Here is a 17,469-nt window from a genome sequence, read left to right as displayed (position 1 = left end):
ACAAAACGCGATGGAGGAAACAGAAGGAGAGAGTAACAGATCTACAAATTTAGATTTAAATGAAGGTAGTAACAGTCCAGATCGTCCACCTTCTGCGAGCTTAGGAAGTCCTCCCCAAAATGGTGACCAACTTGGAGAAAGTGAGAAACACGTCGATGAGCCAAATGAAGAATCTCCTAGGGAGCCAAGCTCTAGTCCACCACCAACTGATGCTGCTCGACGTGTCAAAATCTACAAGTTGACAACACAAGATTGGGTTGATCACGGTACAGGCTTTTGTACAGGTATATACGATTCAGAACGCGATGAAGCAATGTTAGTAGTCGCTAATGAGGATAATCAAGACCAAATTCTACTTAACCATTTCATAAGTCCAGCCGATATTTACTCGCGTCAACAGGACACACTAATAGTATGGACCGAATCTGATGGCACAGATTGTGCATTGTCATTTCAAGAAGCTGATGGTTGTCTTGAAATGTGGGATTTCATTTCTCAGGTACAAAGACATGTGCAGAAGACAGATGACTATCCCTATATAATTGATTCGCCAGTCCAACGAAGACAGAAACAACCAAGTCAGAAGTTCAATCTCCCTCCAGATACACCAGATTTAGGTAATTTGGAAGAGGTTTACGTCAATATAAAAGACTGCTTATCGAGAACAATGCAGGGAAGAGAGAAGTTGATTACTTGGTTGATAAATAATAATTACATTGCAAAATTAATCCATGTTTTCAATCAAGCTGAAGACTTGGAGGCTTTGGCTGAATTACATATGCTTTCGACGATTTTGCATTATATATGTAAGTTTATCATTCTAACTGCTCTTTTAACTAATGAAGTCAATAGTGTCAGCTAATGATAGCGTTATTTTTGAATACGTCCTCTCCGATGAAATCTTCTTGGGAATGTGCGGTATACTCGAATACGACCCCGATTATCCAACTTTGAAAGCATCCTACCGCTTAGATCTGACGACAACATCAAGGTATAAAGAGGTAGTACCAATTCATGACCAAAATTTGAAATCAAAAATACATCAAACATACCGCTTACTATACCTCAAAGACGTCATTTTAGCAAGAACTTCTGATGATACTACATTCACATTACTTAACTCATTCGTATATTACAATCAAATTGACATTATTAAGCATATACAAAATGATACCGACTTCCTTGATAGGTTGTTCGGCATTTTCAATGATCCTTCAACTGACACACCTGATCAACCACCTACATTGCGTCAAGATGCTGTATTATTCCTCAGGGATCTCTGTACGATGGGTAAAAATATACAAATGCAGACCAGACAGGAGTTATATAAGGCATTAGTCAATAGAAGTTTACTAGATGTTTGCAAATGGTCAATAAAAAGACCTGAACCTATTTTGCATAGTATAGGATCAGAGATATTGATGATCATTATTGATAATGAACCAAACGTAGTCAGACACTTTATTCTCACCGAAGCAAATTCAACAAAAGAGAAATCGAAAGAAACATTCACACTCATGCAAGAAATGTGTTTGAGTTTAGATAGTAGTAGAGATTTGGGTTATAAGAATCAAATTTCTGAAGCTATTAGATTGTTACTTGAACCACCTAATGCTGCTGCAGAAGCTGCTTGGACGGTTGCCAAGCCACGACTTGATCCTACTAATGACGAATTTTTAAGCTACTTTTATGATACTTGCATCAATAGCCTTTTCAAACCTTTACTTGAAAGTCCTGATATACCATTGAATGAAGGTAAGTTAATGTTCCAATTCTTGCTAATATCTGACGGAAATGTAGCACCTCCCCAACTTGACTTTAATCAATCAACCATTGCATTGTCACTCTGTGATCTGTTGTCGTTCTTTGTCACGAATCATCAATTCAGAGCACAGTATTTTATACTCCAAACACCTATATCTAAGAAATTAGTACAATTGTTACGTGTTAAACAAAAGCATCTGAGATTAGGTGTGTTCATACGTCCTAGAGATACTTTTCTAACAACCTTAAAGCTGCTTTACGATATTTGAGAGCATGCGTCTCTTTGAACAATGAATTCATGGTCCGTTATTTAGATCGCCAAGATCTCTTTAAACCAATGTTGGATGTAGCATTGAGAGAAGGTCGCAAAGACAACTTGATTAGCGCTTCTATCTTGGATTTATTTGAGTCGATAAGGCGAATTAACAATAGAGTGATGATAAATAGCTTAGTTGGGAAGCATGAAGAGGATGTACGGCAACTAATGAAGTACACTTTTATTGGTGGTGTATTCACAAAATTGTTTGAAAGATGGGAACAATTGAATGAACCTGCCCAACCAGAAGCATCTACCAGCACCATTGTCGATAATAACTCCGGTGGGTTCCTCAGAGAACGCAAATCGAGTGATGCAACTGCTGAAGACGACTATTTCAACAAGGATGATGAAGATGAAGCTCGGAATTACATAAATGATGATCCTGGTGGTAATACGACTAATAAGACGACGCATCATTCACTCAGTAATGCACCGACACCAACAGCTACATCACTCGTTGATTACAATGATGAAGACGAAGAAGACCAAAAGCGGAATTCGGTAGAAACGCGGGCTGTAGTTGATAAAGATGAAGAGAGTACACCGGCTGAAGAAAGGCTAACACATATGGAAGTTAGGCTATCAGAGAAGAGGCAGCGGGAGGAAGATGATGATGACCAGGTCGCACAACTTATGCATAACAAGAAACGTCTCTCACCGACTAATGATAATGATAATACTATGACAGTGATTAATTTGAACAATAATAGTAACACCAGCAGCTAAATTACCGACTATATATTATTTATTGTTTCTATATTGCTTAAGTAATTAATACAAACATTGTGTACCTCTAGTGTCTACATACTCTATGTTTTCTAGTGATTGATAGGCTATCAAGTTATTCCGAAATTTCTAGGGAATCGATAGAAAAAGCGTTTATTAAGAGATGGTGTTTTTTTTCTCTCCTTTGATATTATTAGAAAAACAATCAATCGCTTCCTGAAGTCAATCTATGACGACGAATGAGAGTCTCAACGCATACGCAGAGATTCACAAGTACCCAACTAGAAAACAACTGAACGGTAACGAATATGAAGATGCACCTGATACAGTTCTATCTACCCAATCTTCTAGCTCCTCGATTTCAACTCAAAGATCGTCGCCATCGACAGCGCTCAAGGACAGAGTATTGTGTAGATTAGCCTGGTCTAAGCGCGAGGATCTTCCGGATTTATTTGACGAGCGTGCATCCGTCAAATTCACCCTCGATAGGTGCTACAAGTGGGAGGAATCTATCGCAATCTACCGTGAAAACCAGGTTGTAGACATCTACAGCAACCATTCAATCCCATTTCGTAGAAGCAAAGATGTGAAATACAGCTTAGATATGCTCTCCGATGATACAACTATTAGTTTGTACTCAGCCACGGATTTCACCCTATGTATGCGTTCACCTCCACCAAAACATCACATACCCCGACGGGTGGCCGGTACAAACTTAGTCTTCCTCAAGTTTAAGACTACATCTATTGCCAAGACTTGGTTGTGGACACTCTGGACAATCAAAAACGCAAAACGTCTACCGAAAGAACTCGATGTGAAACTACCAAACTTAGGAGCTCACATGCGTTTTCCACTTGAAGGTAAAGTTACTGCTCAAGAAATTGTGCGGAAATGTCGCACTTATATCACTAAAATCGACATTCGAGGTATCACACCGGAGAAATCTTCTCAGACTAAACTAGCACTCTGTTGGCGCAGGGGTAAGTTTGGATTAGAATGGCTCAGCGAACGAGCAACATCTGAAGAATTACTCGTCGGATGCTGTATGATGCAAACTCAACAGTTTCCACGTCTCGAAGTACGAAGAATGGCTTTTGAGAATGCCAGTATTAGATACGATATCAATAATACAATATACCCACCTAAACCCGTTGAAGGTCATCTTAGTAGAATAACATTAATATCTCAAAAAAGGGTCAAAACTTACTTGAGTACCCACGAATCATTAATATTCCTATTGAAATCTTCAACAGCTGCTTTAAAACCTTCACACGATAGTGAGAATGATAAGCTACGCTGTTGTAAACAAATTAGAGAAGCTGTTGGATTTATTGACATGCGTCACATAGTTTCAATTAGAAGAGTATACGATCATAAATTAGAACATAAAGATAAATATCCTGCATATTTAGATGACACGCTGTTCAATGGCAACGTTCATCCAGACCGTGATAATAAATTAGAAGGTGATACGGGTGGTGAAGAGATTTTTGCTTCTTTATCTCAATCTGAAAAGCATGAGTTGCACCATAGGAGACAATTTGAGTTGGAGTTAATTTCTGGTCATTTTGCTAAGTTTGAGGTGAGTTTAAATCGTGAAACACTTAAAATACTGATGTGTGGGGTTTTAATAGGCACCTTCAGTTGCGCTATGTTTCGAATGGATAAGAAGTTTAGGAGAGCTTTGTTTATATTGGAACAAGCGAACTAGGAAAGATGCACGTCTGTTGATGGAGATATCGAATTGCGGATTAGGCGCACCAAATACAGCTAATGCACTAAATCAGACAGTCTTACCAACGACAAATGACGAGGACGAAACACCAAGAGTTGAAGATCCAGATGCAGGTGGTCCGTTATTGTCTCACTTGTGGAATTGGACAGTACTAAATAACGTAAAGCCAATCATGAAAATAGGTAAATGCTTCATGAGAAAGTCTTTTAGAGGTACTTGGAGGTACGTCATCAATTTTACAGTTGTATATCTTTATTAACAACTCCAAGCGAATATATACTTATCTTAACGGCTGATGGGATGTTACATCGTTGGAATATCGCGCCTCTCAATCCAGCAAAAAAGAGTAAAAAGGCCAATGAAATATTGAATAGAAAGAAGTCGACAATATCCTTGCATCATACTTTTGTTTTGACATCAGATGATATGATTCTAGTGAACTCAAACCAAGATGAAGGAACTGAACCTTCAAGAGGATATAGAACGACCTCGAAAAGAGCCGCTAAGGCTCCTGATAGACTCTACGATGATGGCTATATCGCATGTGAATCCGAGCCTTCTGAATTGGCATTCATACTCTGGTGTAGATCAAAATCAAAAAAGTCAGTAGAAAGTTTAGACAAAAAAGCCGAAAAGTTCGAAATCAGAACAAGATCAAGATTAGAAAGAGATCATTGGTGTTGGTGTTTAGAAGTAATAATCGACAAAGTTTCCGAACAAAATAATGATTTATTAAGAAATGTATCGGGTATTTCCTAATATTACATGCTTTTTGATATACATTTCTTTTCTTCATTCTCTGGCTTTGCCTTTGCCCTTTCCTTTGTCCTTCTTTAGTTCTTTTTGTATTTCTGACTCTTTTGATTCTTTGCTCTCACTGACATTCGTGAATTTCCTTTGTGCTTGTCTGTAATGTTCCATTTCAGCTTGCGAAACACTAGGTGAAAGATCATTCATAGCTTCATCGAAGTCGTCTTTTGAGACAACAACGTCGATCTCATCAGATGATGCCATAAATTCTAAGTAGTATTGCGGAATAAGTGGCCTTCTCAGTTGACTTCCGTATTGCTTAATGAATTCTTTATCATCCAACTCATTTATTGATGTTATCTTCCGCTCTATCGACATAACCTTTCTTGTCATACTTTTTAGCATAGCGTCTGAGCATAACGCGTATAGATCTGCACCAGTGAGGTTTAAGGGGAGGTGAGCAGCAACGTCATTCAACAAATCCAACCCTGGTTCCAGCTTAAATTTACGTGTAAGTGCTTCAAGGATAGCAGCCTGGGATGAATGTGATGAAGGTACATCTAAATAAATCATCCTGTCGAACCTAAGACTTTGTAAGTGGGTTATTACTCAAATGAAGGAAGACACACCTTCCTGGACGTAACAAAGCGGAATCTAATAAATCAGGTCTGTTCGTGGCTCCTATAACGAATACATCAGAATTTCCAGCTGACATTCCATCCAATTCTGCTAGTAATTGAGAAACTATCCTATCCATAACACCACCGGAATCTCCTTGATTTCCACGTTTTGGGGCGACAGAATCGAGCTCATCGAAGAAGATAACTGTTTGGATTAACAAAAGAATAGTAATGATACGCAAACTCACCACATGGTCTCGCATCTCTTGCTTTTTGGAATATCCTTCTTACATTTGCTTCAGATTCACCAATATACCTTGAAATAATTAGCTGACGGTATCAAACATTACTTCACCTACATATTCAACAATTCTGGTCCTTTTACTGAGAAGAAATTGAGTGAGCACTCAGTTGCTACTGCTTTGGCTAACAGTGTTTTACCGGTACCTGGAGGACCGAATAATAAAACACCTTTAACTATGTTAATAGACTATCGAGCTGAAAAGTAAGACAACCCACCTGATCTTTTCTTGAGTCCACCAGCGAACAACTCTGGTCGTTCGAGTGGTAATTGTACAGTATCCAAGATGTCAGCTTTCACATCTTTCAAACCACCAATATCATCCCATTTGACGTTTGGTATGGATGGGGCACCTATATTAGTTGAGTGATTTGCACGCGATTTTTTCAGAGCATCCTCTACATCTCTACTTGATATTGTTATACCAGCACTGAGGATATCTTCAAGTACATAATCTCTTCAGCTGTCGTCAGCCTATAGATTACATAGTCGTCTCAAACCCACCTTGACATGTCCAAGGCGCGCTTCAATGCGTTGATATGAGCGCGTGACACCACATTATCTATATCGGCTGGGAATAGCGACGCTGTATGTTCAGCTAGCTCTTTTGTAGAGACATCGCTAGCTACTTGCATATCCGTTAGCAGATGCTCAAGATAGGCTTCGCGATCTGCTCTATCAGGTGCCTTCAAGAAATTAAGCTTGTTAACAAACTCAAAAATAAACCCACCTCAAACCTGATTTCATGCTTGAAACAACCAGAAAATGCACTAGGAAGGATATCTGAGTCGGTCGTAGAAGCTGTTACAATCGCAGGTAGACCCGTCTTGTTTGACATTTCTTTTAAGTACTTCAAACATTCCTTGAATACGGTAGCGACACGAGACCCCTTCCTCTCTTCATTTTTGGAAAACAGTGCATCGACATCTTCGAAATGTAAGACAATAGGTGTGCATCCAGCTCCTTTTTCGAATCTAGCTTGTAAAGATCCTTCTACTTGAGATTCGTTATCATCTGCTACATCATAGCAATTTACTTTCAAATAATGTAGACCTAGAGCATGCGCTGTTGATTCTATAGTCTTGCTTTTACTAGATCCACGTTGCCCTATTGTCATCAAAGTCAGTTGGACATCTAGACCCATGTCGTGAGACTTGAGAGCAGATTCAAATAGTTCTCTCATGGTTTTGAAGGCTTTAGAGGATAGCTGATTAATGTCTCCTAAGTATATGTCAGCAAGGAAGGAATAAATTGTGTTAGATACATACTTGGAACGTAGGATTGTTGAACGCCTAGTGTGAGCATTCCGGTGTCTCCGGGAAGTATCCAAGCACCCAGATCACCATTGCCAATTGGTGACTTCTGTGTGGCGGTAACACTCAGTTGAGTTACTTTAAACCAAACTTTTGCGGTCCTCTTAGAACGTAAAAGGGGATGGCTAGTGTGACTTTATCAGAAAGAAACCACTATGACGGAGAATACTTACTTTTGAAGGTTCTGCTGCTCGTCTTGCTCAAATCTGGGCTTATCTACTGATTCGACTGGGATATCGACGCTGAAAACATCACCACGTCTGTACAATCTTGCTGAATAATTGAAATAATCCTGCAATGCCTTGTGAAACCTCTCCTGATAAGTCTTATCTATCGTAATGGGGGAGGAAATTCTAGCGATAGTTGCAGATGACGCAATTGGGATTATTGGTGAACTACTTAACGAGTTCAGAGTGATCTTAGCGTCAGATGTGTTTCTACCATTATTCAAGTTGAAGAACAACTGTGAAGATATCAGTGTTGTGCTTTTAGGGAGATACTGCTCGGATAAAAAGACCTGAATTAACCGTGGAGAGTGAGGAGAGTGTGATAGGTGAGCGATTACCTATAGCTATTAATAAACTATGGTAAAAAAATGCCAATACTCACCCAATCACCATTGAATAATTGCAGATGTGTTAAATCGCTGGTCCGAATTTGTAGGGAATGTGTCGAGAGGGCAGAAGTAGCTATTTCTGGGTGTAAATCGACGCTTATAGATTTCAAAGAGGGTGAACCGAGTATAGACTTTTGTATAAACTCCTGCGAAATGTCTATATCGATATCATCATCGCTGTTGTCCTCTTCCTCGTCGCTGTCATCTGATACTAAATTGATAACGTTGGTATTCTCATCTATAACACCTCTATTAAACGGTTCCAATAACAGTACCTTAACCCTCTTATCATTCAATCTATACCGGTTGTTTAGTTTGTAAAATTTACCGACTACATCCTTCTTATCTTGGTCACTCAGACTATAGTTTGAACTCAAGAATACAGTTTTTATATTCAATCTAACGTTCTCGTTTTTATTAGCGTTATTTAGAAATGACATCATGATAGTATCAAATTAAGGTGAAATCTTCTTATAAATACAAATGAAACATCTACTATTCTCTAATTTAATAGGGTATTTATAATCCTCCTCTAATCTAAACCATCTCGAGGGTGTGTAGTTGATTAATTGCCATTTTTTATTCAAATTGTAGTCTAATAAGAACTTTATTGAATATTCCTTGTTGTTTATCATAACATTAGATAGTGCGCAACTCTCTATGACGACAAATTCAGTACCAACTGGACAGCTGTTTAGATTGTCGAGCAACTTAAACGTCATTTTCTTTGATTGTATGAGTAATTCAGAAATTGTGAAGAATAATGTAACCATATTATAGCCCGTATAATCTATTTCGTCGCTTAAAACGTCCTTATTGTAAAAATCGACAGCTAAACTTTCCCTGAACGTAGTTCCTAATTTATCTATAACTCTATCCCATTTACCAATATCCAAGATATCTAATTTAACTCCTTTTATATCATTGTCCTCTAGATAGTGTTGTAAACCAGCCATTTCTGAACCTGCACCACCACCAATACTGATAATCTTAGCGTTATCTTTTATATTCATTTCTTTGAACATTCTATAATATATTATACTCCTTGATGGTACATATCTCGCTAGATACGCTTCCAAAAATTCTTCTTCGTTGAATGCATCTATGTAATTCTTATTATACAACTCTCTCTTTAATTGCTGTAATATACTAGTAAAATAACGGCTATTTATCGTACTTTCAGTCACTTTATTAAACTTATCAAGTAATTTTTGTTCAGAAGAAGATGACGATGACATGTTAACATTGTCTTATACGAAAGTTGTGGATTATGTTATCCATGTATTACTTTATCCTTCTTATTTCCTCGATTGGAACCTGTACTAACCACTCATATGAACAAAATATACATAGTTGAATAGCATTTTGTAATTATCTGGAGATCGAGCTTCTCTTAATAACTATCTCAATCACAAGTGTATGATATGATTCTAAAAGTATGCGAATATTGGTGCTCATCTGATAAGAACGTTGTCGTGGTTTTTGTTTGTTCGGTTCGTGCAAGATTTCATTTCTATCCTCTGAAAGGAAAGAAAATCATTTACTTTGAACTGATTGATGTTACATTTATCATCCCAGCTAAGCTAAAATAGGTCTTCAAGGAAATGACTTACCATCATCGAACTTAGTGAGCATCGTGTAGTAGTTAGTTAGCGACCATATCATGTATATTAATTATCTGACTTCTTAGCCCATAGATTATGTCTGTAGATTATGTATAATTTATATTATATTACAAAAATTAGACTATCAAGCTTGAGAAATAGACAGCCTTCTACCATGATGCACCTTTTCCTGTACAATCACTTCATCTTCCTTCAGCCCTTTATCAGTCAAAACAGATGCATACTTTGATCTCTGACGTATACGCTTTCCCCAGATGAAGAGAACAATCGGTATACCACCTAGGACGGTCGCCATGACCGCAATCATCAATAAAGGGTACTGGAATCGATCTCCTAGCCCATCCAACCACTGTGTGATTACAAATTGTATAATACCGCCTTCAGTTATGTTATAAACTTCTTTTAGAGAAAGTTTAACCCACCCGTCAAGTTACGCACCATCGCTATAGCAGCCAACGCTGAAGATGCGTTTGTCATGTAGCAATCACTGAGGTAGTTCATTGATGAGTAGTAAATTGGGAATATACCCATCATAATTACCGCGATTGCAATACATGGCGCGATCCAATGTACGAAATCGTACGTAGTGAATGCATATATGAAGGCTCCAATTGGGAAAATTAATCCAGAAATCATAGCTGATCCTAAACGCGCCTCTACCGATGCACTTTTCTGAAATCTATGATAAAACCATTTCTCCTGAAAGTAGAAATTGAATGTAAATCCGCAAACTGTACCAATGATAATTGCTATAAAGACAAATCCGACTGATCCGTGATTCATACCGTAATTCTCGCTATATAAAGTGAGAAAAACATGGGATATACTCGCTTGTAATGAGAAGAAGACGGCCCATGCGAAGCTACATTATAATAAGGTCAGAAAATGATATTATCATAATACTTGAGCTTCCTCACCCTATGAACAAACTGAAAACTTGTACAATCGGCTCAGTAGCGACGAATTTAAGTGGTCTGAAAAGACTCTTGCGAAACATCTCCTTTGTCGTCAACTTGTACACCTCAGACTCTGCTCTGAGATTATTATTACCAGTCTCCTGCCTAAGTCTTTTCGCTTTGGCTTTCATAATGACATTCAGACGTGTTTCTCGTACCCAGGCGAACATGACAATGCCCCATGCAGCTACGACGAGGAGTTGGATAATTTGAATCCACCGCCAACCGCCAACTCCTTTACTCCCTTTGAAATGCATCTCATACATCTGTGGAACATACGAGTAGGCAACTGGAGCGACACCGGTCGAGAATGGAGCACTAGCTGCGAAAATTGACATCCATATACCACGCTCATATCCTGTATACATATCACTAATCGATCCAGCCGTTATAGTGGACCCAGTTGAAGCAGCAAAACCCTGGAGAAGTCTTGCAATAATGACGCCATAAATAGTAGGTGAGAGTGCGACGGGCAGGAAGAAGAGCATATAAAGTAGATAAGATATACCATATAATTTGTTACGCCCATATTCTTCGGACAAACCAGCGAGAAGCATAGGAGGGAAGGCAAAAGCAACTACATAAATACCCATAGCGACATTCCCCAATTCTGTCGAGGTATCAAGATCATCAACCATCTGATAGATACCCTGTGCAAATGTAGATGTCGCGCTACTAACGAATACCGAGAAACCAACTGTCGCTATCGCTACTTTCATCTTCTTCCATCGCGGCCATTGCATGGGATCGTCTTGTTCTTCGACTTTAACGAACTCTATACATCCGTTGTCCTTCTCATTTGTATTACCGTTAACAACCGTGTGCACCGTTGTCTGACTGCTGGACACGCTTGGCTTTGTGCCAGTTGGGTGGTCGTGTGAGGAAGTAATTTTTAATTAAATTTTGATAGTGAATATGGAAGATCTCTGAAATTATGCTATACCTGACTCAATTGCCGTTATTTTTTGTCACAGCGGAATTTATAAGCGATGATTCCGGAATTCTATGAAGATTTGATATTGAAATAACACAACTAAATTCTGAATCAGTAATACATTCAATACAGTATATATGACTATTGATGTAGTAACATACGCCAAACACTGGAGTCGGTAAAGACAGTCATATGCTAGACTTTCCCATGGGAATGATAGTGGGACCGACACAAGAGCCGATCTAGCAAGCATGTGAACACAATGTTAATGTTTATATAAATGTACATATATTCTATTAGTCTGCCTGATAAATTAGGATGGAACATACTCACAAATCGGGAAGATAAAACCCGATGAAAACATATCCACCCAACCTACACAAAACAGGACACAGTCTTCGCTTAATTCAAATGAATTGCTCTGGTTTAGATCATAATTGGACTGTAAGCCTTAAAACATGTGTATAAGACATGCATAACGATGTTGTAGCCGAGTGACTGCTATCTAATATTAGATATCACTGCCCTTACATATATTAATGTTCATTTTCTAAGCATTCACCATTTGTGCTTATACATGCCGTTCTTCGAGCTGTATCGGCTGAGTCTAATCAATGAGACATTCAGTTGTATGATCGCTGTTCAAAGCAAACTTACTCATATAATGAATCCGGAAATCACAAACAAAAAATTGGTAGATTACTCAGATTATAACTCTATTGTAACATAGCTGTTCCCAACTGTTATAGTCACTGTACGTTACTCAATAAACCTTTAAAATCATGTTATTGAAACATAACTAATATCAACAATACCAATAAAGATACGCTTATAGCTTGTAACCCGTGTACTCCTCAATATACATTTAACAAGACGATCAATCGCAAGAGAAGATCTATAATATATTATTGTAACAATATCGTGGATGTAAAGAAATACATTGAGGGATCATGATGATACATGCAATCTATGAGGTTTCAAGTTTAGCAGGTTTGTCAAACGAGCTGGTTTCATCCAATCCAAGCATTGTTCTTTCTTGCTCCTCGTATGCAGAGATAGATTGGCTGAATTGTGACTTTTGACGAATCTTTTCACCGTATTTAAAGAGGATGAAAGGAACGACACCAAGAACGGCCGCAATAATTGCGATGATGCAACTCGTCCAATTATAACCCGTTGCATTGTACCACTTGGTGATGTGTAGTGGTGTTGTTCCTCCAAGAATATTTCTGAAAACATTCTGTGCTGAAATGGCAGAGGAAGCGTATAATCTGTGGATGTCATTAGCCTAAATATACAACGCCTCCATATACTCACCTATAGGCGTCGCTCATGTAGGCAAATGCAGTATTGTAGATGATGTAAATAGCGAACAAAATGATAGTCAATCCAACGCATTGACCCATCCAATGGACGTGTGGATAGGATGTCCAGGCATAGATAAAACAACCTATTGGTAGACAAACACCACCTACCATAGCAAGATACAGTCTTGCCTCTGGTGTCTTTTTCTTCTGGTACATGCGCTCTTGCAAGAAGAAGTTAGCGATACCACCAAGTCCTAATCCCAGGACGAATGTGATATATAACAACCCAATCGAGCCTGCGGACCAATCACGTTGCGTTTGGAAGATGTGTCCAATTGAAGAGATGATAGAATAGAAAATAAACCATGCGAAACCCATCCAGAAACTAAAGAAAATAACTATTGGTTCCGTACACAAGATCCAGAGTGGTCTTGTGAGTGAGACAGTTACTAATTCTCTAATAGTTGGCTTATTCAACTCAGTCTTGGCGATGTATCTCGAATCACCAGTTTTCTTACGGAGTTTTTTAGCCTTATTATTGAGGATCGCAGATCCACGCGTCTCTCCCATAAAAATAATGAAGAAGAACCATATGAAAGCAGCAATGAGTTCCACGTACTCGATCCATTGGTAACCTAAGCCTTTGTCCATCATCCATGAGAAACAAAGCGGGAATATACCAGCCTGAAACATGTAAGTTGACAAAGTCGACTAGCATTTGAACAATTCTCACCCCCTGTAAAGCAGACATTGAGAATAATGACATAGGAATCCCCCTACTTCCATCATCAAAAATATCGGCAATAGATCCTCCAACCAGTGTTGATCCTAGCTTTGTCAAAAGAGTACCAACATTAATGAAAAGCCCTTACCTGTTGATGCAGCAAGTCCACTAATCAGTCTACCCAATACAACTCCCGTTATAGTTGGTGACAAGGAAATAGTGATAAACATGCACATAAAAACAAAGTAACTGACGACGTATACCTACATAACATTAACAACGTCATTTCGATAACTCGTAACTCACTTTGTATCTTCCCACGATCTCAGAGAAAGGTGCTTTGAGCTTCTCAGATAGTGCTTCAACGATCTCTGCCTTGACTTACCCAAAAACAATGGTCCTAATGCATATCTGTAAAAGGAAGGTCAGCCTTGTGGCAAACGGAAGCTCGGAAATAACCCACCCAATAACGTAGATACTTTAAGATATTATTAATTTCGTTTATCGTAAGATCCTGTCTAACCCACCCTAATCCGAGCTCAAATAAAGTTGAGGAAGTATTCAGTTTGTCAACAAGATCAGATTCGGCGCCAGGAGCTGCATAACCTGATTGAACATTTGTCAGAGAGTTTATCGGAGTTGTCAAAGTCAATATCGCACCACTTGAAGCCCCGCTGACCAGGAATGAGAATCTATCGGAAGGGTTAGATCAAGTCCTAGAGCTAAGTAAAAGGGGAATTCGTACCCGCAAAGCGCTAATGTAGTGAAATATTTCCTCCTATATTATAATTTATCAGAAAATACTCATTGAAAGCAAAAATTTTGCAACATACGGTTTTGACCATTTGTAAGGGTTCTCGTGCTCTTCTAAAGTTACCCAGATAACGTCGCCATCTTCTTTAGGCATGAGTTGATGATCGTGGTATCTTTGAACCGACCTGTATGATTATAAAACTAGAATGACTCATTTACCCGAGTTAAGTAGTCAAGAGGCTTAATTTGTAACAATAGCCGATCTATTAAAGATCAAAGTGCAAATATTTCAATTTTCCTAAACAGAGTTGGAATATTTTAAACTATCACTGATTATCTAATCGGATTACCTTAACGATCATTTCGCGCTTTTTTAGACAGTCAATTATGGATAGTGGGAGGAGTACTAATAGTCCTGCATTTAGTAGAAGCAGTACTATTAATGGTTTACAAGAAACCGAGGAAAAAGACCAGTTCAAATGGCTTGAAATTGACGACGCAGACGACCCACAGCGTTGGCCACAGTCTCGGAAATTAAAAGTCATGATGGCCACTATAGGATTTTGTATTTTAGTTTCAGGTGCTTCGTCTTCATTCGCCGTTGGTTTGAATTCTATGGTCTCGGATTTAGGCACCACAGAACAACTGGGTACTACAGCCTTGGCGACTTTCGTCGTAGGTTTTGCAGTTGCGCCCATCTTCTTTGCTGGAGCATCTGAAGAACTCGGTCGGAATTGGATGTACGGAATAACATTCGTGATTTACACTGTTATGTTCCTCCCCATCGGACTATGTAGCAGCATCAACGGTATCATTATATCTAGACTTATACAGGGCTTGGCTGCCTCGTCTGGTTCTACTATGGTTGCTGGAACCATCTCGGATTTATATGCAAGTCATGAGAGAGGTATCTACATGTCGATGTTCGCTTTATCGACTATGTTCAGTACAGGTGTGACGCCAATGGTCTACTCTTTTGTACCTATGCGTACATCTCTGACTATTGCGGGAAGCAATGGCCAGGGTGGCTGGAGATGGGTTCAATTAATTCAATGTCTAGTCACAGCCGCGTGGGGCATTGTAATGATATTCTTCGTAAAAGAGACACGCTTAAATGTTATTATGAAGAAGAAAGCACGTAAGATACGCAAATTGACCGGCGATCAAACCATACGTGCGCATGCAGAAGTTTATAAGCCGACCAAGAAGGAGCTTTTACATGATAGTTTACTCAGACCACTCACTTATTTAGTTCAAGAACCTATTGTCATAGGTTTCTCAGCCTTTATCGGTTATGCTTGGGCAATCTTCTATTCCTTCATCGCATCTATTACGCACGTCTTCCTGACGCTCTACAGCGACAATTATGGCATGAATCAGGGTACTGTTGGATTTGTCTATGCTTCTATTGCTGTCGGTAGCATCTTTGGCTTCCTCTTCAACTATTTCTTCCAGGAGAAATTCTTCTTCGAGAAGTAAGTAGCGCATATACTAAAACGCCCATCTAACACAGATTAGATTTAAATACAATCGCCCTGTTGAGTGTAGGCTCGGTGGAGCTATGGCGTCTGGTTTGATCTTCCCAATTGGTGAGTGTACTCCATTTTAATTGATTAACCGAACTGACTGGGCATAGGTGCATTTATATACGCATTCACATTGTACTCACACGTTCATTGGATTGGACCTTGTATAGGTCTCACTATCATTCTCATGGGAATGTTCAGTATATATCTGTCATCAATGTCGTATCTAGCGGACTGTTATCAGGCGAATGCTTCAAGTGCGTTAGCTGCTATAGCTTTGGTACGTAATCTCACTGGTGCTATCGTTATCCTCGTCATCAAACAGTGGTACGACGGAATGGGTTTTGTCTATGCAGGTCTACTTATCAGCTTGCTAGCTGTATTATTCGCTAGCGTACCAATCGTACTCTTCTTCTTTGGAAAGCGCCTCAGGTTGCGGTCTAAATTCGCGCAGGAAATCGCCAGACGCCAGGAGGAGGAACGTCTAGTTTTGAAGAATAAGGAATTAGATGGGCCCAACCTTGAAATAGATCGAAGAACGTCCTTACAAAATGTCTAGCGCATATTAGAATCTATTTTTTAGTTGCACAGCAACACAAGGGGACAATTTTTCTGCATATTTACTATCACTCTCATATCTCATTTTTGCGGGAAGCATAATTTTTCAGGTATTTCGCACTAATTTTACATTGTAGTACACACCTTTAATCTATCTATATATTCATAATCTTAAGCTTACCAATTATGTTGTTTTTGCACAATGAGGTACACAATATAGCTCTAAACGTAGATCTGTAAATGAACAAACAAAACACGTTCTGCAATTGAGACGCAATATTACGAGATCGTGTCGTCTTAGGAATCAAAATCTTATTATATTAACGTTAGAATATTAGCACGGTCTTCTGCGGCTTCAAGAATCTTTTGATACTCAGAGATATTCAGATCTGAAGGTTAATAATTCGATGTGTAGCGCAAGCAAGGAATGGCATGTAGGCGTTTGTGTAGTTTGCATTCTCTAGAAATAACAACTAGTGTCTAAGTGTCTGATATGTAACTATAGCGTCACGATGAACCATTTATCTACAGATACATCATCATATCCGCTAGGCTAGTCGCTCATTATGGCACTTCCTACAAAGACCCACTAATTTTTTAGCTATAAATTTAAATAAATGGTGTGGGAGAACTCAAGATATCATCCATTATGACATTCTCGATGTCAAAAGAATAATGACATAATCACTTCTAAAATGTGTGCTTTTTGTCTATATAGGTAATATTTAGAAGCTGGAGTGTGCATGTGTAACCATACGATGATGCTCTCATCCTCACAACCTCTTGCATAATGCTCGAATACAGTGCTGCTATACTTATGGCATCACACATTTCACAGTAAACTATTCTCAAATGAGTAAACAAAAGGTAATACATACATTCAAGCGTACTATTTCAGCATCTACCAACAATATGTAATTGCTGAACAACATTTCAACACAA

At 38.8% G+C, this 17,469-nt stretch overlaps 7 protein-coding genes across 7 annotated transcripts; 3 read left to right on the top strand and 4 right to left on the bottom strand.

Annotated features, from left to right (window-relative positions):
• Nucleotides 1–10: 10 nt before the first annotated feature.
• WALSEDRAFT_39318 (DUF625-domain-containing protein) lies at nt 11–2,870 on the top strand (the record flags this gene model as incomplete). The annotated part of the gene is made up of 3 exons (XM_006959036.1): nt 11–806; nt 853–1,971; nt 2,016–2,870. 3 exons carry the CDS (start codon nt 11–13, stop codon nt 2,807–2,809), a joined length of 2,709 nt encoding a protein of 902 aa, XP_006959098.1. The 3' UTR covers nt 2,810–2,870.
• Nucleotides 2,871–3,038: 168 nt separating this feature from the next.
• On the top strand, nt 3,039–5,303 carry WALSEDRAFT_69510 (hypothetical protein; the record flags this gene model as incomplete). The annotated part of the gene is made up of 3 exons (XM_006959035.1): nt 3,039–4,391; nt 4,444–4,766; nt 4,814–5,303. 3 exons carry the CDS (start codon nt 3,039–3,041, stop codon nt 5,301–5,303), a joined length of 2,166 nt encoding a protein of 721 aa, XP_006959097.1.
• Nucleotides 5,304–5,318: 15 nt separating this feature from the next.
• Nucleotides 5,319–8,587, bottom strand: WALSEDRAFT_46991 (AAA-domain-containing protein; the record flags this gene model as incomplete). Its single annotated transcript, XM_006959034.1, has 10 exons — nt 5,319–5,877; nt 5,924–6,119; nt 6,163–6,230; nt 6,274–6,385; nt 6,434–6,672; nt 6,720–6,901; nt 6,946–7,436; nt 7,484–7,653; nt 7,702–8,093; nt 8,138–8,587. The coding sequence occupies 10 exons, from the start codon at nt 8,585–8,587 to the stop codon at nt 5,337–5,339; spliced, it is 2,841 nt and encodes a 946-aa protein (XP_006959096.1). The 3' UTR covers nt 5,319–5,336.
• Nucleotides 8,588–8,599: 12 nt separating this feature from the next.
• WALSEDRAFT_57897 (hypothetical protein) lies at nt 8,600–9,382 on the bottom strand (the record flags this gene model as incomplete). The annotated part of the gene is made up of 1 exon (XM_006959033.1): nt 8,600–9,382. One exon carries the CDS (start codon nt 9,380–9,382, stop codon nt 8,600–8,602), a length of 783 nt encoding a protein of 260 aa, XP_006959095.1.
• Nucleotides 9,383–9,852: 470 nt separating this feature from the next.
• On the bottom strand, nt 9,853–11,670 carry WALSEDRAFT_60726 (MFS general substrate transporter). The gene is made up of 3 exons (XM_006959032.1): nt 10,687–11,670; nt 10,192–10,631; nt 9,853–10,147 (listed from the first exon to the last, which is right to left on the bottom strand). The coding sequence occupies exons 1-3, from the start codon at nt 11,466–11,468 to the stop codon at nt 9,894–9,896; spliced, it is 1,476 nt and encodes a 491-aa protein (XP_006959094.1). The 5' UTR covers nt 11,469–11,670; the 3' UTR covers nt 9,853–9,893.
• Nucleotides 11,671–12,542: 872 nt separating this feature from the next.
• WALSEDRAFT_60724 (MFS general substrate transporter) lies at nt 12,543–15,971 on the bottom strand. The gene is made up of 11 exons (XM_006959031.1): nt 14,524–15,971; nt 14,436–14,468; nt 14,351–14,382; nt 14,218–14,296; nt 14,154–14,168; nt 14,076–14,101; nt 13,997–14,028; nt 13,839–13,953; nt 13,700–13,794; nt 12,977–13,650; nt 12,543–12,930 (listed from the first exon to the last, which is right to left on the bottom strand). Exons 1-11 carry the CDS (start codon nt 14,595–14,597, stop codon nt 12,627–12,629), a joined length of 1,479 nt encoding a protein of 492 aa, XP_006959093.1. The 5' UTR covers nt 14,598–15,971; the 3' UTR covers nt 12,543–12,626.
• Nucleotides 14,165–16,677, top strand: WALSEDRAFT_60723 (MFS general substrate transporter). The gene is made up of 3 exons (XM_006959030.1): nt 14,165–15,918; nt 15,962–16,032; nt 16,080–16,677. Exons 1-3 carry the CDS (start codon nt 14,831–14,833, stop codon nt 16,526–16,528), a joined length of 1,608 nt encoding a protein of 535 aa, XP_006959092.1. The 5' UTR covers nt 14,165–14,830; the 3' UTR covers nt 16,529–16,677.
• The last annotated feature ends 792 nt before the right edge of the window (nt 16,678–17,469 follow it).

Source organism: Wallemia mellicola (assembly GCF_000263375.1).
Source record: "Wallemia mellicola CBS 633.66 unplaced genomic scaffold WALSEscaffold_14, whole genome shotgun sequence".
Lineage (NCBI taxonomy): Eukaryota > Fungi > Basidiomycota > Wallemiomycetes > Wallemiales > Wallemiaceae > Wallemia > Wallemia mellicola.
The sequence above is the reverse complement of the archived record's forward strand: the minus strand, read 5'-3'. Positions and strand labels throughout refer to the sequence as shown.

What these genes read in the sequence shown, in the direction of transcription:
- WALSEDRAFT_60724 (XM_006959031.1), bottom strand. Translation starts at nt 14,597, where the DNA reads ATGCCTAAAGAAGATGGCGACGTTATCTGGGTAACTTTAGAAGAGCAC. An exon ending in CCTTACAAATGGTCAAAACC is followed by an intron (nt 14,469 to 14,523) that starts GTATGTTGCAAA and finishes ATTATAATATAG; the next exon opens with GAGGAAATATTTCACTACAT. An exon ending in ACTACATTAGCGCTTTGCGG is followed by an intron (nt 14,383 to 14,435) that starts GTACGAATTCCC and finishes CCCTTCCGATAG; the next exon opens with ATTCTCATTCCTGGTCAGCG.
- WALSEDRAFT_60726 (XM_006959032.1), bottom strand. Translation starts at nt 11,468, where the DNA reads ATGCAATGGCCGCGATGGAAGAAGATGAAAGTAGCGATAGCGACAGTT. An exon ending in GTTTTCAGTTTGTTCATAGG is followed by an intron (nt 10,632 to 10,686) that starts GTGAGGAAGCTC and finishes ATTATAATGTAG; the next exon opens with CTTCGCATGGGCCGTCTTCT. An exon ending in GATGGTGCGTAACTTGACGG is followed by an intron (nt 10,148 to 10,191) that starts GTGGGTTAAACT and finishes ACATAACTGAAG; the next exon opens with GCGGTATTATACAATTTGTA.
- WALSEDRAFT_60723 (XM_006959030.1), top strand. Translation starts at nt 14,831, where the DNA reads ATGGATAGTGGGAGGAGTACTAATAGTCCTGCATTTAGTAGAAGCAGT. An exon ending in GAGAAATTCTTCTTCGAGAA is followed by an intron (nt 15,919 to 15,961) that starts GTAAGTAGCGCA and finishes AACACAGATTAG; the next exon opens with ATTTAAATACAATCGCCCTG. An exon ending in TGGTTTGATCTTCCCAATTG is followed by an intron (nt 16,033 to 16,079) that starts GTGAGTGTACTC and finishes GACTGGGCATAG; the next exon opens with GTGCATTTATATACGCATTC.